The sequence below is a fragment of the Eubalaena glacialis genome, chromosome 12 (genome assembly GCF_028564815.1).
Source record: "Eubalaena glacialis isolate mEubGla1 chromosome 12, mEubGla1.1.hap2.+ XY, whole genome shotgun sequence".
In the NCBI taxonomy this organism is placed as follows: Eukaryota; Metazoa; Chordata; class Mammalia; order Artiodactyla; family Balaenidae; genus Eubalaena; species Eubalaena glacialis.
The window spans coordinates 20,677,333-20,700,919 of NC_083727.1; the positions used below are offsets into that span (position 1 = coordinate 20,677,333).

At 36.8% G+C, this 23,587-nt stretch overlaps 1 protein-coding gene across 8 annotated transcripts in view; it reads right to left on the bottom strand.

Moving 5' to 3' along the window:
- Positions 1-23,587, bottom strand: part of UTRN (utrophin) — a 519,047-nt gene that overhangs the window by 150,796 nt on the left and 344,664 nt on the right. For 7 of the 8 annotated variants that reach the window (XM_061207128.1, XM_061207126.1, XM_061207127.1 and 4 more), the window contains one exon: positions 11,901-12,073. In XM_061207128.1, the coding sequence (XP_061063111.1) occupies positions 11,901-12,073 (173 nt within the window). Of the gene's footprint in view, positions 1-11,900; positions 12,074-21,804; positions 22,253-23,587 lie in introns of those variants that run through there. The other variant, XM_061207131.1, reaches the window with a different exon arrangement.

The following is a 23,587-nucleotide window of genomic DNA, read 5'->3' on the forward strand; positions in this document are numbered from 1 at the left end:
ATCTTTGTTTCAATAATAATTTCTGTTTTCAGCACAGAAAAGTACCTTCAGGTTCTTAAATTATGAACTTCATAATTAGGGAACTATGTTTAGGAAAAACATTTTTTATGTGATGAAGGCTTCAATAAGAATAAAGCCTTTGAAAATAGAAAAGTAAATAAAAGACAAATTTGCTAGTTGCTCCTGCTAGAGCCTTGGAGAAAGCCCAAAGCCTTGGAGAAAGCCCTGCCTCAAGCCCATACCACATGAGTTGGATTTAAAAAGATAAGTCAGTCAAAAACAAGTCGACAGACTCAAGGAATCAGTGTTTCCTCAATCTTGCATCACCCCAGTGGACAGACCATGAATGTGGACTTACATGCTAAACTGCATGAAATGGAATTATCTTGACTGTCCATGACCTTTCAGAATGAAAGGGGCAAGGCTGATGGAGACAGACATAAGCCTTGTTACACAACAGCTTCCAAAGACTAAAGATTTATGATAGCAAAAGATGACTCATTTGGGGCAACCCCAGGTACAAGAAATCTCTGTTGACCATGTTTTACATCCTCTCATACCACAACGTTCACCTTAACATTGGCTTATGATCCCCACTTCCACAAAATTGCTCCTTTACTGAGTGATATGAAACAAATCAACCAAGCACAGCAACTACTGTCCCTCAGACCTATCAGTAATTTCCTTTTTGGACATCTGACCTACTTGAATCTTTGTCTCAAAGCTAATAGCTCTGCTATAGTTCATTCAAACAAATATTTCCCCATTGATCACATTACGTGGTATTCCTAGCAGTGGATATTCAAAAGTATCATAAGTCTTGTTTAAAAGTTCATAATGTTTTTCAGAAAAACAACTATGTATCTCTGATCTCTAGTTCATCTCTAATTCCTAAAACAATGACCGTAGTCTATCAGCCAATATTCTTGGCTAAAAGAAAAAAATGGGAGTTCTGCATATCTCTAAAATACCATGAACCTGCATTCTGTCACACAGAAAAGACCAACTTTCCTACAACCCATTTATAGTTCCACTGTCAGCTGGTTAATATAAAACAAACTATTCAAACTATAAAATTCTATGTCTTATTCAAAAAAGCTAGGTACGAAATAATTTTTTTAAAGTTAGGAGTACAGAAAAAAGTTTGAGGTATCATAATTATAATTTGAAATTCTATTTTATTCTCCTGTATTTACAGTCTTTTCTGTTCATTCTACAGGTGCTATGATTGACCTCACATTACAAACTTATGCTTTAATGAGATCCTGATTCTGTTTGAGGGCCAGCTTTTCTGTGTTCATATTGATTAATTTTAGGCCAAATATGTCCCTGATAAACCTATCCCTGATAAACAATACTTTTACTTGGCAAAGAACAGAACTAAATAATTTCAAGTATATTAACTGAAAATTCTCTCTGCCAGTTACAAAGCATTTTGTCCTCAGTATATCTGACCGAGTTGGTGCAATTTCTTTCCAGTATTTTTAAATCCAAAAAATAAATATTGGACTTCCCTGGTGGCGCAGTGGTTAAGAATCCGCCTGCCAATGCAGGGGACACGGGTTCGAGCCCTGGTCCGGGAAGATCCCACATGCCGTGGAGCAACTAAGCCTGTGCACCACAACTACTGAGCCTGCGGTCTAGAGCCCGCGAGCACAGCTACTGAGTCCGTGTGCCACAACTACTGAAGCCTGCGCCCCTAGAGCCCGTGCTCTGCAACAAGAGAAGCCACCACAATGAGAAGCCTGCACACCACAATGAAGAGTAGCCCCCGCTCGCCGCAACTAGAGAAAAGTACACGCGCAGCAACAAAGACCCAACGCAGCCAATAAATAAATAAATAAATAAACAAAAATATTAAAAAATAATAAATATTGATAAATAAATAACAGCTAGAAATCAGAAGTCCTTAGTCAATCAAGAAGTGCTTGAGTGTCTTTGTGTGCAAAACACTTATGCACACACCCTGACCTCTTATTTTAGATTATTTGATCCTGCATCCTCAATGTCTATAGTTTAACTCTTTAATCAATAACCAAACCAGACATTACATTCCTATGACATCTAGTTACGCACTCATTGTACTGAAGAATATGATAATGTCTTTTCCAATGCAGTTAACTTTTTGACTGCACAGAAATAATGAAATTGATCATTGAAATCTATGGCATTCAGCACCTGAAGAACTATTTATAAAGATGAAGGCAATACTCTTTTAAGCGAGATACTAAAGTGACTTTGAAATAAAAAAGATAACATTGGTCTATGTGCTTCTCTGTATCTTTCTTTTTCCAAAGTAAAAAGCAAACTGATCTGACAGAATCTCTGCCTGGAAAATCTGTTCTGGTTATTCTCCGATAGATTATAAATATGTGTTTGGTGGATTACTACCATATGCCCAAATAAAAGCATGCTTCTGTAGTAGCCTTCAGTGTCCTAGTTTCAATTTAATTCTTTCATCTTTCAAGATGAAAGCCTTTTCTTGGACACTGGGTTGAATGCTTTGCAAAAAGAAACCTTACATTTGTGTTTGGTATAGTTGTACTTTTTCAATTTTACTTGAAACATTCTGAGGCTTATATTTCCCCAAGATTACAGTTAACCAGTCATCAATCATGCTTTCAGAATCTTCACTTAAAATGTTTCTTTATCTAACACATATCTGTGGGCACTCACATTTTGGATAATAGAATTTATTATCCTCTCATCTGCTTCAGTTCATTCTTTGGGTACCTGACATGTGCAAAGCAATAGATACTTTCATTGCATGTATTAGCAACTCAGGGTGATGTCTACTTCAGAAAATGCTTCACACAAGTTAATTCTGTTTAGATTGAGTCATCTATTTTACAGCTCTCTAAACATTTTTAAATGACCAGTTATTTTTAAAACTATAATATGAAAACTTTTTTGAACATAAACATCCATAAAAATGGCACCTCATCATTTAAATATTGTAGAAATAGAAATAGAAATATTGTAGAAAAGGAACTATGGAGAAAACTATGTATTAATATTAATATCTATTTTAAATCACCAAAAGCCTCTACCTTTCATGTTTCTTCAAAGAAGTTTTTATCCCTTCTCCCAAAGTACAGATACAAAAAAAGAGAGCAAACAGTGTGAATGAGTAAGAGGAGCATTTATTAAAATAAAATACAGTTTTTCATTTTTTCAATAAAGTCAAACATCTATGGAGCACCCACTCTGATATCAGGCACTACACTGGTTCAGAAATAGAAGGTTCTAGGGTCAAGTTAGGAGGAAGACAAGTAAACCAAATATACTCTGAGATAGGAAACCGCATAACAACTCTCTGAGGCAACTACAGCTCAGAGAAGGAAGAAACTTGCTCAGGAAGCCATGGTGAAAATTTGGAATCCACACTAAATTCTAACCTCTTTCCACTATGTTGCTTTCATCATGGACAGCACTTAAGAGGGCAGATAGAAACTGCCAAGGTATATTTGTAGACAAGTAAAGATACATTTGAAAAGTAGTAGGTCTGCCAAAGAATTTGATGACTCAAATTAAGAGGAGTAAAGATATACTATCCCCTATTGTGTAAGGAAGAAATGCACAGAATTAAATACCCATGTTGGCATTCTTACTACAAAGAAACTTTTATTTTATGGTAAAACCCATAGATTATAAATTGAGTTATAGTGAAAGAAAATACCTTCATTAGTGCAAGAATAACCAGTAACATTAAAAGGGGACTATTTCTGCTCCCAGGAAAGGAATTAAGACTGACTAGGAGAAAAAAGTAGGGTCCTCAGAATTCAGTCTGTTCTGAAAAGAACACCAAAGCTGTGCTTCCAATATTGTAGCCACCAGCAACATGTGCCGATTTCAATTTAAAGCTTCAGTTAACTAAAATAAGTAAAATCGGAAATTCAGTTCACTAGTTGCACTAGCCACATTCCAACTGCTCAACATGCCACATATGGCTAGTGGTTACTGTACCAAACAGTGCAGATACAGAACATTTCCATCATTGTAGAAAGTTCTACCGAAAAGCACTGAGCCAGAGGAAAACAAGAAGGAAAGCTGCAGAATCTTCCTCTATGAGATTTGAGAAAAAAAATTTTTAGAAGTTTTACAATATGGTTAGCATAATCGACTACCTAAAGTTAAAAGTGGTGTCAGTGACATTGTAAAAGTGTGATAACGTTAGATGTAATGATGATGTTAAAGGTTAATCTCCTCTAAGGGCCTCTAAAAAGGTGCTCTGAATCTTTAAGAGGCTCATAAAAGAAAGGGAAGATAGAATTTTATCTTTGAACGCTGTTTTCATTAGATTTGAGAATTTCACTGGCCTTTGAAACCGTAAGTTAATAAGGATCCATATTAAACATTAACATATTAAACATTAAGCTGATAAGTGGATATTTAATTAACATAATCCTAAATTATACAAATTTAACATAAAAGTTTAAGCCATGGCCTTCACATTACTGAATTTATTAGTAATTTCCAATTCACATTTTTCCAGGGAGTAAAAAACATCGTTAAAAGTTCCTAAGAGCCTATCTTCTAGCTCAGGTTTCAAATCACTAGCTATCTTTGCTTATATTGATCTAAGTGGAATACAGACTTGTATGTATTGTTTTTTGATTGCAAAAGAATAGTTTTACCATTAGATTTCCGTATTTTAAAAGTGTGATCAAAGTTATCAGAAAAGGGACTTCCCTGGTGGTCCAGCGGTAAAGAATCCGCCTTCCAATGCAGGGGACACGGGTTCGATCCCTGGTCAGGGAACTGGGATCCGACATGCCGCGGGGCAACTAAGCCCGCGCGCCACAGCTACTGATCTCGCGCACCTTAACGAGAGAGCCTGTGTGCTCTGGAACCCTTGCGCCACAACTACAGAGCCTGCACGTCACGACTAGAGAGAGAAAAACCTGCACGCCACAACTAGAGAGAAGCCCACGCGCCGCAGCGAAAGATCCCACAAGCCTCAACGAAAATCCTGCATGCTGCAACTGACCCGACGCAGCCAAAAATATAAATAAAAAAAAATTAAAAACTTATCCGAAAAGACTGGAAAATAGTACTTAAGATATTAACCCAAGGCGTTGAGTCACATGTAATTCCGTAGTTTCAATGACCACGCCGTGGTCAAAGGAGGTAACGTCAAGCATTTCATGTAGACATAGTGAATGTTCAATAAATATCAGCTGTTATTATGATCTTTGACAGACAGTCTCTTTTCTAAAAATGATGATAAATTGCAGCAAATATTCCCGGCCATGACAATACTGATTTTAGCACAATGAAAGCACAATTTGAAATACAGAATGCACAGAAGGGACGTCTATCTGATGGTCTTATTCTCAGAAAAGAATGAAGCAAGGCTGCATGCAGAGAGGGAGATTTCGAGAGGTTTTGGGAGCCAATGAGGAATCGAAATGTTTAAAAGTTAGGGATAGTGGTGATTATGATAGAAAATCATTCAGAATTGCAATAGCAATTCTAAGTAGAAACTGTCAAGTTACAGTTGAAGAAATGTTATCATTTTTCACTTTCCAGTGCAACACTAGGAAGCCCAGAATTTAGATCAGGGGATAGGGAGGGTATGGTTATCAGAGCATCAGTGATTGGAAAAGCAGACAGGAATTTCAAGGGGGAGAGGAATTTCAAGGTCCTGACATTACTGAAATGGTTTATAATGAAATCCAAGCTGGGTAGATGGGGTTGATGAAGTCTGAAAAGTGGAAGGGTTTAAGCAACTAAAGATAAGGAGAAAGGTGTGTAGGTTTGGGAAGATGAAGGAAAAATAAAAAGAAAGCTAGGAATTCCTCAGTTGAAAATATTAGAGGATGTGCATTTTTAAACAATCTAGTTAGAATATTGTAGACAAATTATATATACAGAATAAAACTACAAAGTTAGAGGATAGTATATAGATGGTCCGGGTATATATGAAGCTAATGAAGGAAGGTCCTCTTCATAAAATCCATAACTTTAATGTGAAGGAGAGTTGTTTTACTGATGATATTCTAAACAATCCTGATTTGCTACAACAGAGGGCTCTTCTCCAACTAATATGGCAAAATCAATGGCACTCAGACGTGCATGGCCAGGTGGGATGTAAAAAAATAAAATGTGTGCTCTGAAAACAATTTGCCCCTGGTCTCCTGAGATTGATCATCCCAGGGATGCCAAGATAACATGGGATGTTAACTAAGTCCTAGGCCCGGGCAGATCTATGGGGCTTAGAAACAAAATAGGGATAAAAGCATTTAGAGATAAAGTAAGAAGAAACTGAGAAGTCAAAATATACAGAGTTATCAATAGAGATATCAACACCAAGGATGATAAGTGAGGAAAAGATGCAGAATAAAAAGGAAGTCAGATGCTCAAATCAATGAGTAAAGTAGAAGAGTGTCCTACAGTTCAGGAGGAAGCAGGAATAAGATGATGAGAGGGTAAAATAATAGATGTATCCATTTCTAATGACAAGTTGTTGAGAGATGGAGAAGCAATGCTTAAGAAATAGCAATGAGGCTGCCAACTTTCCCTCTTATCCCTGAGCACAGGGCTCCTGTTCAGCCAGTACCTGCTGGCGCCATACTGAGAGTTTATGGCTAGCATTCTAATAGGTGTCCATAGTAGTTGTTAAATATTCAGAATGTTCCTGTTGACTGCCAGGTGAGGAAAATGGGAAAACTGAACTATTAAAGAGTGTTTCAAGTAAAGCAGGCAATTAAGGGGACAGTCAACTTTCAATTATAGAGAAGAGTGGTGGGAGAGTTTAAACAAATATTAAAGACATAGGAGAATTTGTTCACAATAGAAGCCAGTGCAAGTGTAGACTATACTTTAAAGGAATGAGAGGAAAGAACAGAGGAACAGGAATTCACAGTGCACTCAAGCAACATTTTCAGTAAGGACTGAAGGAGGCAGCTGGCTGTGGGGGAAGTTACTCTACATTTTTGTTAATGAGAACACCTCCACACCCCAGCTCCTTGGGAAGGAGTTTTCTCACTAAGTACATTCCTGGCCTCTTCTCCACCCTTTCACTCTCTCTGTCCCTGTAGAGGTGGAGTGAGGAATCTGATTTGTAGATCTGGGGAATAACTGGATCTACTTAGCTCAGCCCACTCTTCCCTTTTGAGAACAAGCCTGCAGAGACTGAGTTCTTTTCTACTCTTCCATGCAGGGTTTCCCACATGGGAGGCCACATTGTCCAGTGACTGCTGGGAATTCTGCCTGCTTCTGGAGTCCGGTTAACAGCCTCATTTAGCTCTCACTCTAAGCCACCTCCTCCAGCCTAGCCTCTGTCAGTAATTAACATGACACTGTTGTTCTCACTTGTCCTTACTTTTGTTTCCTATTTCTTCTGAATCCAGCCAGGAAAGAGGGATGCTACTTCTCAGAAATTCCCAATATTAGTGACTAAGAAACAAGACGGGGTAGGGAGAATTTCTATGTCTTTTGAACTAATTAGTTCCAAACATAATGGTAATCAATGAGAGTAATAATAATAGTTAACAATTATTTAGTGCTTACCATGTGCCACTGTTTTAGGTACTTTATAAAGTCTAATTAAATCAACTATTCATGATGACTCTATGAGGAAGTTACTCCTATTATCCCTATTTTGCACAGGAGGAAATACATATTGGCCAAGTAACCTCCCCGCAGTGTCACAGCTGCCAAGGAACAAAACAAGTGTTGAAACTTACTAGGCAGTCTAGCTCCAGAGTATTAAATGCATCCTGTACCACTTCTCTCTGAGGTGTGCTTACTATATGAGGGCCCATTACTAAGAATAATAAACCATTTTATCTTTTTTTTAATTGCAATATAATTGACATATAACATTAGTGTCAGGTGTACAACATAGTGATTCAATATTTTTATTGATTACACTCCACACAGTTATTATAAAATATTGACTATATTCCCTGTTCAGTACATTGCATCCTTGAAACTTATTTGTTTTATACCTTAATTCCCTTCACCTATGTTGCCCCTCCCCCACTCCCCTCTGGTAACTGCTAGTTTGTTCTCTGTATCTGTGAGTCTGTTTCTGTTTTGTTATATTTGTTCAATTGTTTAATTTTCTAGATTCCACATGTAAGTGAAAACATACAGTACTTGTCTTTGTCTTACTTACTTCAGTAAGTATAATACCCTCCAGGTCCATCCATGCTGTCACAAATGGTAAAATGTCATTCCTTTTTTTATGGCTGAGTAATATTCCATTTTTTTAATATATATATATACACACACACACACACACACATATATATACAAACACACATATATATGCATATATATAAATATTGCATTGTATGTATGTGTATGTGTGTGTGTGTGTGTGTGTGTGTGTGTGTGTATATATATATATATATAAAATCTTCTTTATGCATTCAACTGTTGATGAACAGTTGCAGGCTGTTTCCATGTCATGGCTATTGTAAATAATGGTGCTATGAACACTGGGGTGCATATATCTTTTCAAAGCAGTGTTTTCATTTTCTTTGTCTCAATACCCAAAGCGACTGTAATCAAAATAGTATGGTACTGGCACAGAAACAGAAGCATAGATCAATGGAACAGAATAGACAGCCCAGAAATAAGTCCATGTAAATATGGTCAATTAAATCTACAACAAAAGAGGGAAGACTACACAATGGGGAAAAGACAGTCTCTTCAATAAGTAGCGTTGGGAAAACTGGACAGCTACAAGTGAAAAAATGAAACTAGACCATTTTCTCACACCGTATACAAAAATAAACTCAAAATGGATTAAAGACTTAAATGTAAGACCTGAAAACATAAAACTCCTAGAAGAAAACATCTATGCAGTACACTCTTTGTTGGTCTTAGCATTATATATTTTTTTTTTGGATTTGTCTCCTTAGGCAAAGGCAACGAAAGCAAAAATAAAGGAATGGGATCTAATCAAACTAAAAAATTTTTGCACAGAGAAGGAAACCATCAACAAAATGAAAAGGTAATCTACTGAATGGGAGAAGATATTTGCCTATGATATGTCCCATAAGGGGTTAATACCCCAAACATACACAGAACTCACACAAATCAATACAAAAACAAACAATCCGATTAAAAAATGGGCAGAGAACCTGATAGGCATTTTTCCAAAGAAGACATACAGATGTCCAACAGGCACATGAAAATATGCTCAACATAGAGGAAAATCATCAGGAAAATGCAAATCAAATCCACAATGAGATATCACCTCACAACTTTCAGAATAGCTATGGTCAAAAAGACAAGAAATAACAAGTGTTGGTGAGGACATGGAGAAAAGGGAACCCTTGTATACTGTTGGTGGGAATGTAAATAGGTGCAGCGACTATGGAAAACAGTTTAACAGTACTTCAAAAAATTAAAAATAGAACTATCATACGATCCAGCAATCCCACTCTTGGGTATTTCTCTGAAAGGGTCTCTGAACAGCTCTCCTTGTCTTTAGAACTTTGCTTATCTAATAATGCACTCTCCATAGTTGTGTGGGAGGGATATTTCCAAAGCTTAAATCTAATCATGCCACCTAAAAATTTTCAAATTCCATTACCAGTGGAATGGAGCATGGTGCACACAGGTGTTCCATGATTTGTGTCTTACCTCCCTCTTCACCTTTTTCTCTAGTCACAGTCTTTCCCCTCTACATCACCAGCAAATTCTATTCTCAGTCAGACTGAACTTCTTAACTGCTCCACGAAAACACAGTGTTATTTCTGGCCTCCTGCTTAGGTATCTTTCTCCAGTCCTCATCCAGTCCATCTGGGGAAAACTATACATCTTTCAAGGCTCAGCTTAGTAATCATCTCTTTCATGAAGCCTTTGATGATCATCTGAAGTGAAAGTAACCACTTCCTCCTTTGGACCCATCTTAGCCTGAAGAGAACTGTGAACCCCCTAGGGGTAGGGGCCATATCTTATTTATGATTCACAATGCCTTAAACCTAGAAGTAAGTTCTTATTAAATGCTTCAATCTCCAGAAATGAGTAATGAGGCTAAAAATTATTTTAATTTATTATCACATTACTAACACATTTTACTGGAATGTATGATTTGTCTTGATCCAGAAGCCCATTGGCAAAAGCTTATTTCCCCATCTTCTAAAAGAAACATTATTTATTAGATAGTATTCCAACTATAGTTTATGAGTTCTTTCTTTCTAGGTTAGAAAAAAGAAATGTGACTTGACAGGCTTAGGCGATAAAGGCCATGAAAGGTCAAAGATATTTTTTGTCTTCATTAAATTCTCCTTCCTGAAGAACTCATCCTCCAAACTCTCAAAATTCCAGCACCATGTACACAATCTTCACCAGGGCCAGGCCTGTAGCTTTTAGCTTGTTAGACTAGTTGGTTTTGTTAGAACCTCAGTGAATGTTTTCTACTATGTTAACACTTTAAATCTTTTTATTTATTTATATTTATGGAGAACAGAAAGGTGAAACCCAATGGGATCTGGCCAGTTGAAAATTCAATTTTAAGCAATCACAAGTATATTCTCTCACTATACAATACTCCCTAATTTTCCTCTCTAACTGAAAAAGAGTAGTTGGTTGATAATGTCCAACAGGATCTTTACACAGAGGTTTCCATAGTCATGCTACATTACCCCCTTCTTTAAGTGTAAAAAGAAGTGCAAATATCCCTTTATGAGCCCCAGAAGAATAAAAACCTTTCAGGATTTCTCTTCAGAAAGAAAATTTTTTTAAAAAATTCATTCACAATAAATAAATAATCCGTGAAAGATTTCTGCTCTCCATGAAGTAGTCTATAAAATGCAGAAACCAGTTGAAGCAGATCCACTGAACCCCTTTATGTAAGAAAAAATAAACTAGATGCTACATTAGACAGAAATTACACAGATTAAGGAACTATCAGATTACCCCATTCAATCTTCACAGCAATCATGTGGGTTAAATATTTATATTTTGATTTTGTAAATGAGAAAACCAAGGCTCAGAGAGACTAAGTGACTTGCCCAAGATCAGTAAGTAAATAGTAAAATCAGAGTCAAATTCAAGACCATTTGGTTTAAGGTTGTACATTTTTCAATACATCATACCGTTTCTGAACTTTAAGATTTAAGAAACTGACCTAGGTGCAAGATCCAAGTCTTTCTACCAACATTCATGTTCTTAGTTTCCACTAAACTCAAATCCAGTTACGTATTATCCACCATCTAGTAAACATAATTCTAAAATGTTCTCAACTCCCAGTAATAATATTAATAGCTGTCACAGTAGGTCTTTTTTCAATGTCCTTTCTTAGTCAAATTCTGATCCTCAAATTCATCCTTATTTACTTTTTACTTCCTCCAAATGGAGACATGAATCATCAGTTATCCATTTTAGTGTCCATAAGTGATATCTAATTTCTAAAAGTACATCTTCAAATTGGATATACAAATTGCATGATGAAGCAAAACACGTCCATTGCCAAGAGTCAGAAAGATCTAGATTCAAATCCTCGTGTGGCACTTGTTAGCTCAATATCTTGTCAAGTTCTTTATATTCATTAAGCCTCTGTCACCTCATGTAAGAAAGGATTTTACTATTCACCTCACTAGGATTTTTTGAATACTAAATAAAGAAATGTTTGTAAAGGTCCTAACACAATACTTGGTTAAGGTAAACACTCAACAACTAGCAGGTATTGGTAACATCATTAGTATTATTAGGTTTAAAATATGATATGCAAATTTGTGACTAGTCAGGAACAGAGGGCACTGGACATAAATGGAGCTAAAACTGTAACTTTAAAAAAAATAGTCTTTGCATTTAAATCTTAAACTATTTCTGAAGAAGTAGCATGCTGGTAAGGCTTCCTGTTCTCTTCCTGATATACAAAAATCATGAAAATCCTCCTTCCCCATTATTTTTATTTTGATACTGACAATGCTGACCTGATACTGGCAGATTTTGCTTTTAAGTCGTTCCATCTTTGGTTCATATCATCCAGTCGATGTTGAAGCATAGTAGCCTCTTCAGAATTTCCCAAAGCTTTTACCATCTTCTGCCTGTTTCCATCAAGGCTTTTAAATATGTCACTGTGGGCATCAATTTCTGCCTGGATGTCCTGAACAGAAAAAGGCAAAGAGATAATGCAAATATTAGGTATTAGTGTCAACATTACTTGGGATTGCTATACAAACTTTACTTTTTTCATATTCCACAAACGAGTTTTTTAAAAGCAAAATAGTTAATTTTAGCTTAAATGATAACAAATTTAAGTGTTTTCACAATTTCTACATTGAAAATAATAGTTTTTAAATCTTTAAGACACTGATTTCCCCCATTCTTAAAAACAGAATGTATCAATATTATAATCTAAATTTCATGTATCAGCTAGTTAGATGTTCAAATTCAATGAGAAATTTTTGAAATTTTATACAATTGTGGCTGCCAAATCACTCAACTTTGCTTAATACCCAAATAAATTCTTTCTCCCCTTTCCACATAGGCAAAACTTCCCTCAAAACATTAAGTTTTACAGAGGTCACTAAGATATTACATAATTAAACTTTTTTTTTAATTTAGACAAACTTATTAATAGTTCAGCCTTTTAATCTAATAAAATTTATTTCTAAAATTTAAAAAAGCATTCTCGTAAAAATGTTTATCCTCATTAAGAAATAAAAAATAATGACAAAATAATATTTCTCCTGTTAAAAAGGAGAATATTTTGTTCACTTTTATAAAGTAAATTTGAGTGTAGTTTAAGTAAAATAAGAATTAATATAAATTAATAATAAAAATTGGTTCAGACTTTGAGGAAGTATTTTGGCAATTTGTATCAAAAGCCTTAAAACTGTTGAAATTACCTATCCTAAGAAGATTTATGTATAAACACATTTATCACATTGATTGTTTTTAAAATAAAAAAGTAAAAACTCTCATAATATACATTAATGCTAGTTTATTATTAGGTTTTAAAATGGAGGATAAAAAACTATATACTGTGATGTTAATTTAATTTTTAAAGTAGGTGTTTAAATTAGCCTATGTATTTGTAAATCATTGCACACACACACATTAGAAGACTATAAGAAATAAATCAAAATAGTGCAATCTCCGTATAAGAGGATTAAAGGTGATTTTAGTTTTCTTCTTTACACTTCTCTGAGTTTCCAAGTTTCTATAAAAAGCAGGGTTTCTTTTTGTAATTAAACAAATACAACAAATTTAAACTTTAAAATACAGAGGGTCTTATCAATTGTTCAGTACTCTCTTGTTATAAGGTTGTCAACTCAATTTTCTATATTAATTTGGCAATCACCTTTTCTTCATGAATAAATGGGATGTGTAGCTAACTCTAGTGTGACAGCCACTACCATCCAACAACTGAGTATGAACTTACAAACAGAAAAGCAGACACCAGAAGGGGCCATGAAGGTGTGGGGTGAGTCTCCATGGCATTAATTGGTAAGGAATATTAAGGCAACATATTGCAGAAATAAAAATTATATTTCTGGTAATGAATCAGAATTACTAAAAGAAGAGCAAACTCAAACACTATAATTCTGTTACACTTCTCATCTTCAGTTTTCCTTTATAATCATCATTCTTCTTTAGTTTCTCCAACTCTAAGTGAGCACGGTAAAAATTTAAACAGAAATTCTTCAAATACTCAGAATGCTATTATTAATTTAGAACTTACTCCTGATAAGCAATCCATGTATTCCATTAAGAACCAAGGCTTAGCGGCCAGCGTTGAAGTGACTGCTCTTCAAGCATCTACAGACCTACACAAACCAGGACACATGGAAAAGCCTTGTACAACTCACTACTCCAATCAGCATGGTAAAAAGGTGTCACACGAGGTTAAGGGGCAGAACTGCTGTATTATAATTTCTGGGAAGATCTGTGACATCTAAGATGACATTAATAGGGTCATATTTGAGAGATGGGAGAAGTGAACACAAAGTTTGATGGACGGCTTCTGCAAAATTTATGCTCTAAATTTGCAAGCCCATTGGTCTCTGGGTTATCTAACAACAAAGCCAAATCAGGTCTTCCTGCAAAGTGTAATCTGAGTACACCCAGAATTAGGGTTAACCACTGAACAAAAACTCTAACATTGTTGACTCTTCTGCATTTTCCTAGCACCTCCATCCCAGAGAGTACACAGCAGACACTGATGGGGAAGCAGGGAAACACAGCCAGATACTGATTCACGGTTCTCAGGCTGGGCAACAGTATGCATGTAAATGGCAATCTGGTTGTAAATTTAACTTGGGAGGTTTCAAATAGAGATTCTCAGTAAAAAAGAAAAAGAAAAGGAAACTTCTGCTGAAAGCTTCTTTGATGACATCTCCTGAACAACATAGTCCTATTCTTTAGAATAGAACTGTTTTATTTTTTGTGTCCTGAAATGCATTTTAAGAAATCCAAAGAGATATATCAAAAGCCAAGTTTTAAACTTTGGCTGTAAATATGCATGACAGCCATCTTTCTCAAAAAGCTCAGTGACAGAGTAAATAAGCAAGGCCTCCCTTTGCTCTGTATTGTCAAAGAGAATTTGGCCTCTAATTTCCTGTGCAGGTTCCTAAACATCATTATCAGTGGACCACACCTAAAATCACAAGGCAACTTCAAACCACAACTTCCTGTAGCAGCCTGACCTATTTGCTTCTTTTCATATTCAGGAGACATAGAAAGACAGAAGCACATCAAGATTCATAAATAGTTTCCTCAGTTTCACAGGAGCATTCCACAACATGAGGAAATTTGGATACCAAAAGCACGAAGCACATTTACCTCTTCACTTCAGATCAGGTGATGCCTTTTCCAATCTGGCCACAATGACAGATGGAGTAAAACAGAACTGCATCACTGGCCCAGTCAACGATCGTATTTCCATAACGTTTTGGTTAAGAGCACCACCAGTGATCATATATTCATGTTGCAACATAAGTTTCAATATGTGGAAAACCCTTCCACACATGAGCCTCACCAAAAATTAGGAAGAAAATCAACAACCAGAAAACGATCAAAGAAAAGGAAATCAGCATACATTGTTTTTTTAATTTAACATTTGGTGGCATATTTATTTGGCCAAATATATCAGGAGCTCCTAAAGACAGAAAATCATCTTAATATTTCTTCTGTATTCTTCAGAGTCTCTGTTACACAGAGTAAGTCTAATGAAAAATAGATGTATATGGATAGACAGATACATAGATAGATACATGGATGGATGCAAAATTGCATAAATGAATGTATGAATAAGTTCATCTTGATAGACTGGCATATTAGCCACTGTAATGCCAAGAGAAATCAGACAAATAATTAGAAGGAAATGTAGTAATCATTTTGTTTAATCTCTTCGTTCAAAAAATTTAACAGGGAGAAATTATTATTTAGAAGCCTGCACGGCAAAGCCTTGCCTAAGCTCTTCGCTGGAAATTTAGAATTACCCGCAGTTAATGAATCATGCTCCTTCATAAATCCCTGTGTAATGATGCACTGGTTTTAAAATCAAAATGCCAGCATGGGAGTCTGTCAGATCATGACCCTGATGTAACATCAAATGCTAAAATAAATTAAAGTTCTATGAAAGAGGGTTAACTCCCACTGCACAGCTGGGAGACTTGCCCTACTAATGCTTACCTCTGTCACCTGGAAGCCTTTCTGACCATTAAATAAACATTAAAGCACAAAACGGTTATTGATAGTTAGTTATGGGAATGTAATCCATCTAGAAGCACAAAACAATGCTCTTCCAACCATTTAACATAAGCCAGTCATGTGCAAAGAGGGACCCCAGCAAAGTATTCAAGCAGTTAAACTAACATTTGAAAACAGAACAGAAGAAACACTTTAAGAATTCACTCGAAAGGCTTGCAGTGTACTTTCAAACAATGTAAGCATAATGTAGAAGGTTAAGAAAAGCTAGGGGTTAGAATAAAGAGACTACATATTTTTCTCTAAGTAAAATACCATCAAAAGCCTAAGATGCACACTTTCAGAAGAACCTTGCAGAAGACAGCTACAAAAGCTCACAGAGGTTCACTGATCAACAATTAGTCTTTTTTTATACAACACCCACTACCCAGGTCAAAATAAACTGCACAAGTAAAGCAAAACATTTATTCATTTACTTACTTAATAATTGATATTTTAATACCAGTTTTGCCCTAACTGGACATTTCTTTAATGATATAACCCATAGAGGTATTATATGCAAACACTTTATAATGTAAATCACATACATTTTATTTCTTTATAATGTTCTATAATCAAGTAGTGGCTGCAACTGTGTAAGCAAAAATATTTCCTTAGATTATTATAAACAGAACTGTTTGAACCCTCTTATAAGAAACAGAGATTTAGAATAGTACCACTAAGAAGTCTTCAACAACTAAGTTGGTATTAGAATAGATTCATCCTCTTTGGGCCTTGCTGACATAATTTTGGTTTATTTTTGCATGGCATATTTACCTAACCCTACATGGCCACAGAAGTGTTTTCTCTGAAGGAATCTTGACCCCTTTTCTGAAGGTGAAGAAGTGAGGTTAGCAACAACTTCCCAACTATATCCCAAGGCTCAGGGTAAATCAACAAAGTTAACCATTAGGGGAAAAGAAATCCACTGTTCCTTTCAAAAGTGAGACCGGAATTCAGAGATAGTTTAGGATTGATTGTCAAGAGCTCAGTAGGATCACTGCCTGAGTTTCAGGTTTTGAAAATGAGGGATCATACCTTTTAAAAAATAGTCATGTATCAGCTAAAAAAAATACAACCTAATAATATCCTCAAAGGTCATTACGTGCTATGTAAATATGCTTTGAGACAGTTTGTGAGACTTCTGGGATAGTGAGTGATTGCAATTAACTAATCAATTAATTATTACAATTAACTTGCTGATGTCAACAAATTATTCAATTAATTATTTATAAATTATATTTTCTTTCAACAACTAATCTCATAAATTTTAACCACTCTATTAATAATTATGGAATCACATTTTGACATAAAAGAGTGGTATCACCTGGTCTACAGCAGTATTTAAAAAGTAAGAGATCGGACTTCCCTGGTGGCGCAGTGGTTAAGACTCCTCCTGCCAATGCAGGGGACACGGGTTCGAACCCTGGTCCGGGAAGATCCCACATGCCCCAGAGCAACTAAGCCCGTGCGCCACAACTACTGAGCCTGCGCTCTAGAGCCCGCGAGCCAAACTACTGAGCCCGCATGCTGCAACTACTGAAGCCCGTGTGCCTAGAGCCCGTGCTCCGGAGAAGCCACCGCAGTGAGAAGCCCGCGCACCGCAACGCAGAGTAGCCCCCGCTCCCCGAAACTAGAGAAAGCCCATGCGCAGCAACCAAGACCCAACGCAGCCAAAAAAAAAAGTAAGAAATCAATGCCAGTAATGTTCTTTTCCCGTTATCTGTGATTATAAATATATGTTAGACAATAGAGTAGGAAAAAAGTTAAATTACTAAGTGGAACAAATTTACAATTAACTGCACTTTCAAGATAATTTGAACAAGCCAACTTGAAATGATAGAAAATTAAGAAACAAAGTACATTTTAAATTCCAACATAGCAAACACTGCTATCAAGAAAAATATTTTTCACAACAAAATAAAATGTTCAAAATCCTTGACTCTATACCAATTGTTACTAAAACATACTAACATCCTAGTGAGTTAAAATACAGTGGCTTTCCTTCTGAGGTGCACTTTATATAAGCAGGTTTGATCTGCACATGAACACGAGTTTAAGAACAGTTATTAACAAATGTTTTCAAGTTATCAAACTATTGCCCCACCCTAATTCCTAAAATCAGATTGTATAAATGAAACTGAACAAGTTTGAAAACCCAGTCAAAGGTTTTTGTATTTTAAATGTTTTAAACTACAGTCCTGGGGCACCCAACTCTTCAACTCCTGACCTGTGAAAAAGCAGTTCCTATTGCCCAGAAGGCTCTCATTTTCTTCCCCAACACACATCTCCCACATATGAGCCCACAATCTCACTCAGTTCCTTCCTTAGTTTTAAAGTCATCTTAAGTCCCAGTTTAAATATCATTTCTCCAGGAGAAACTTCACTGCACTCAGGTTAGATTATGTCTACCTGTCGCTCTTACAGCTACCTCCTTTTGCTCAGTCACAGGCTTACAGAATACAGACTTGTTTAAGGTCTGTATCCTCCTACTAGTCTGTAAACTCAAAGAGTGGAGGTCTACCCTGTTATCCACACCATCCTTCAATTCAGCCCAGTGTCTGGTACATACTGTGTACTTCATAAATATTTACTAAATATTAAAGAAAGAGTAGACCTTGAAATTGGAAGTTGACTGTGTCTTTCCAGGATAAAATTTTTAAAAATTAGATATTGCAAATTGAGCAGCAAAATATAGCTTCAAATTATAATTTTAAATATTGGTCATCCTAAAGGATGTCAATATCATAAAGGAAATTTAGCATTGAGTGGTTTCTCTCTGTGTTGTCACTATGGGAAGCATCCTTCCCAAAGGATTCACCACGAGAGTGGTACTACTCAGACTCCCTCTCTCTCTCTCACACACACACACACCCCCTTAGAGAACTACCATTACCATTAATCATCTAGTAGCAGAACTGCATAAATTAATAAAAGGCAACAGTCACTCAAAATGTCACTAAGCTAAAATTGTCCATTATTCTATCCTCTGTGACTACTAAATAAATGGAACAGACAGTACACAGTGCAGATGGCCAAGTATACCAATATATTATCAGCCACTGAGTCCATCAGATACTTCCATTATGAAGTATTTTCAAGGAGAAAATCAGTTCATTAAAATCAAGGTGGCAATAAAACCAACTCATAGGCTGGATTTCAGAAAGGTGTTTTGGTGGATCAGCTTTCTGTGTCAAGTCAACCGTGAGTCTGAAGTCTCTGTAGAGTCACCCTGGTCACAACTGCTCTCCCCTCATCACCTGGTTGGGTAGTTAGGATCTGATTGCTGGCTGGCACTTTTTGCCATAAGGTCATCCTCCCTTGGCGAGAAGTTCCTGTTTCAATCTCCTCTTGAAGACCACTCTGGGGAACATGTGGTTCCCTTCAATCAGGGCTTCCTGATCCTTGGTGAGCTGTCACCTTGAGGAAACAGCAGAGAATGTTTCCGGTCCCCTGGATCCCCAGGAACTCTGAGTCCCCAGTGCAATTTGCCCATCCTGCTAATGCTGGAAAACCACAATTCTAGCATCACACATTTTGGGACTAGATAACCAGATTACAAATCCCAACGATATGCCAAACATCCATGTGTGAACAGATACCCAAATATAAGTCACAAACCACTAGATTTCTTTAAAATTCAAAAAATATCAACTAGATATCCCCTTTCAATTTATCTCACAAACAAACTGCTGTCTTGAAGTTATGCTGAAGGTCTGCTGTCATCTGGAAATTTCAGTTATCTGACCAGTCTTCAACTTTTCAGATTAACATTATTGGAAGACCCACGACTATCCCAACCTTGTACTCTAGTTTTCTTAAAGCCTGAAATGGTTTCAGGAATCCAGCAAAACACCTTTTGCTCTGGGAACTTAAACATCAGCCTGAACTATTATAATTACTGATAAGAAAAGTGTTAAATCACCAAGTGTTAAATCACCGTGTGATCTGCTCTAGAAGATCACTAATATTGAGGAAAAGATAAGACTAAGGAAACTGAAAATAAAGGGACTATGGGAAGACTGTTAGCTTCCAAAGGTATCATGTGGCTTTTGCATTGGAGCAGTAAGCCTTGGTCATTCCCTAGAACTGGCAATTTGCTTTCAGAGTTGGGGGAAGGTAGTTGTATTTGAGAGGTGTGAGGTAGTGGTACCTTTCCATAATACAGTTTTCCTGGCAATGGATCAATGTAGCATAGGCTAAATATATGAGACAGCTTTTGTGAAAATACACAAAGGATTTTTTTTTTAAATTGAGTTGTTGAAAAATACATTCATGTATGACAACTTCCTACAGATGAAATATGGCAAAGAGATTAACTTTCACATAGATTTTTATAAAGGCGTCTAACACAAAAATAAACATATATGGAGAACTTCAGACTGCGAATGGCAGCAAGATTGTTTCTCTGAATTTGCTCTTTGTCTCAAAAAAAAAAAAAAAAATCCCAAATCAAGCTTTTGACAGGACTAAGCCTGTAGGCTTCTTTTACTGTCAATTTAACTACTAAAAGAAAAAATAAGAAATATGCAGATACTAAGGTTTAGGAATTAAAGGAGGAAACTAATATGACTTGAACTGGTAACTTTGTCAATAAAATAGCCAAAAAGCTGAGGCAGGTTACTAACTTCTGGTATCTGACCTAGGCTTTCAAGACTAATAGCAGCAATTACAATACAAAAGGCCAGCTATTGACCACAATTACTGCCTCTCAGGGGGTCTAAGTAATGAATTATTCATGTAACGTAAGACCTATATACCTTTTTAGGAAGAAACAGACAAATCTACACAAACCAAGCTAACAGACCTCTTTATGGTCATAAAGTTTGTCACCTGCTGTTACCAGCTGCCATAAAGAAAGTTTCTCTAACCTCCTCCACCCCTTCTAAACGGTGAGCAAGTTGACCAGGAACCGTCCTTTACCCTCAGGAATGTAGGTGCTTAATAACATATTAAAGGAAGGGGTCAAAGTGAACCCTGTGTTACAGTCCTTACTATGACAGTTGGGGTGCGGGGAGAGAACCGGGAAGGAGGGAGCATTCAGCCAGGAGAAGCGAATTCTTCTTTCTCCACCCTCTTCCCACTGCACTGTTTCTACCATCAGGAGGCAAGCAATGACTGCAATTGTTTTGGAAAAGCTTTCAAACTTTTCAAGTGACACGGTTTTACGCCTTTTTCCCCGGGCAATTGTGGTTTTGTAAGAAAAAGCCCATTATTCTGTAAATGACTCAATACAGTCTTGCTTATATTTGTACTTGCAGTGAACCATAGGGTATTCGTGGTGAGAGCCACAGAGTACATCTTTAACAAATGATAAGTAATTGATTTATGCACAGAGAGTGCTTCATCCCTTTCCTTTCTTTAAAGATGGGAAGTTGAAAGAACATAGGCGTTTGGCATCCAAAGGCTAAGGAAGGCAGAAGCCCATGGGCAGCACGTGGAGGTTTTCTGTTTTAACTGTAAATGTAAGGTAGCCTTTGGCGGGCTAGACTCAGTCCTAGAGTGTGCCAAGAACTTCCCCATGGAAAAAAGAACTAAATGCAAAAATAATGATCCAAGCATTAAAGCTCCACAGTGCACACAAGCACTCTACATTTAAGACAGACAGAACCAGAAAGAAAAAGGAGAAGTCTGAGGTCAGATGTGCCATCGTCACTATGAGGCATCCTCTCCTGACTCTCAGAACTGAATCTTCAGAAAAGAGGCTGGAAAAGTCAGTGCTCGGCCACTGCAGGGAGGTAAACCTGAGGGGTATGGAAAACAGAACCCAGGCCTGATGAAGTCAGACTTTGGCATGAAAACCCAGTGTTGTTGCTGGTTGGTTTTTTTTTTGTTTTTTGTTTTTTTCCAAAATAACTTTCAATTAAATTACCAGCCGACTTGAGTACAAAGGATCTCTTCTGATGTGAAATTCTAAAACTGACAGGCATCATGAGAAGCCCTCCTGACCAAAGGAAAGATTGCTAACTTGATCTTTAGTTGAAAAAAAATTTTTTTAAGAGGATATCAAATCAAATGCCTTAGAAGTTATATTAAATAATCAGAATCAATAGACTATCCGCCATCTAAATGCATAGTAAAAAAAAAAAAAAAGACAAGAAAAGAAAGAAAAAAGTACATTGATGAAGTCTGCTTTCTGCATACCTTTTCAAATTTTGTCAGCAATTCCCGTAAGCTGAAGTTCAGACCAATCATCGTCCAGTAGCCCTTGAAGCCTACATCTTTCCGGCAAACTTCCTTCAGACAACAGCGTTTAACTTCTAAAAACCGTATCTTTTCTGGCTATACTTTAAAATCCTTTGTAAAATCCTTTACAAGCCTTGCCCTTGAGCTATGGTCCATGAACAGCAGCCGCTTGCGCTGGGACATTTTAGCCACCCCACCGTGGGTCCAGGATTTCATGGACTTCAGAGTTCGCAAGGAATAGACCTGCTTGGATGTTCTCTGGTAGCCGCGTTCCACGAGGCTGGCATGGTCTCCTTTTCCTCTGGAAAGCCCAGGATTCCCTTCTGTTCACCTCACTAATGACCTGCAGCCCACAACTGTTCTCTCCTGGGCCCCAAGCTTAGAGTTTGTTCTCAATTACACAAAGCAAAAAAGAAGCTATATCCTGGAAACTTGCATGAGAGAAGGCAAAAAAAAAAAAAGAAAAAAAAAGAGCCAAGTATTACCAACTTCCTCCATTCAGACTAGTTTCAAGAAGAAAAAGAAAAAAAAAATCCTGGGTAAGGAGCCAGTTTTCAAAAAGCATGACTTATGTAGAGTTCAAACAGCAAGGAGGGCACTCTTGTCTGAAGAAACACCCAAACATGGGACAAGAGACCACCGGCTTGCACTCTCCCAGACACTGGCAGCCTGCGTTGCTATGGTAACCACCAAGCTAGTTTCAATCCATTTCCCTAAATCAAGCTATGCCTTAGGGATGCTGTGTCAGTGCAACAGAGCTAACTTATTTAAAAAGCTGTTCTAGCCACCGGGAGAAAAGTTTAAGCAGCAGGTCTCATGGTCCTCTTTGTAGAGTTTGCGGCAGGGAGGGCAGCCTCATCAGCTTTGGCTCGCCGATCTGACAGGAGTGTGGTAATCCACTTCTCTTTCCAGCAGTTGTTTATTATTTTAATCAGCATCCTCCCTTCCACCACCCCTCACACACAGTTTAAAGTGAAGCTCACTCCCACTTCCTGGAGGCCTCCCCGCCCCAAACTGCAGTACAGTATCTCTCAAATTATCTCAATCCTGAATGATCACAGGATCCATATTCCACTTTGGAGCCCACCCAAGAAAATAAAAGGGGCTGGGTGCACAGAACAATACAAATCATCAAACAAAACATGTGTGGTCAATTGTATTCTTTCTAAAAAGGTTCTGACAGTAAAGTGGATGGGGAAAATCCTTTTAAAGGAAAGTTGCTTTTTTTAAAAATCTCATTGACTGTTTTCATGTGGGGAATATACTTGTTTCCAAAATAAAACTTAATAAGAGAAACTACTCAAAATATGAGTAATAACCAGTTATTTTTAAATGTGCCCTCCATTTTGATATTAAATTATTACTGGCACCGAGAGAAACACTATCTTCTACAAAGTGTTAAGAGTTTAAATGCTTTCAAAGAAAAAGTTGAATCCACTGCTATTATGGACATTTGCACTGCTACTATGGACATCATTCCAAGGCAAAAATGTGATTTTGTTTTTGCATTATATAGTTATTTAGTATAACAATAAAAGTATGACAGATATGTTCATATGAAACATATTTCTCTAGTTGTGTGCAGAAGTTCATCATAAATATGTAATGCTCATAAAAGTGACACTCTCACAAATGGAATGATGTTAATCTTAATATAACTAAGTTTGTTTTTTGCATCAGGGCATAGAGGAAAGGAAAAAATAACCCTGATATTAGAATGTATATCTCCTAAAAGGCTATT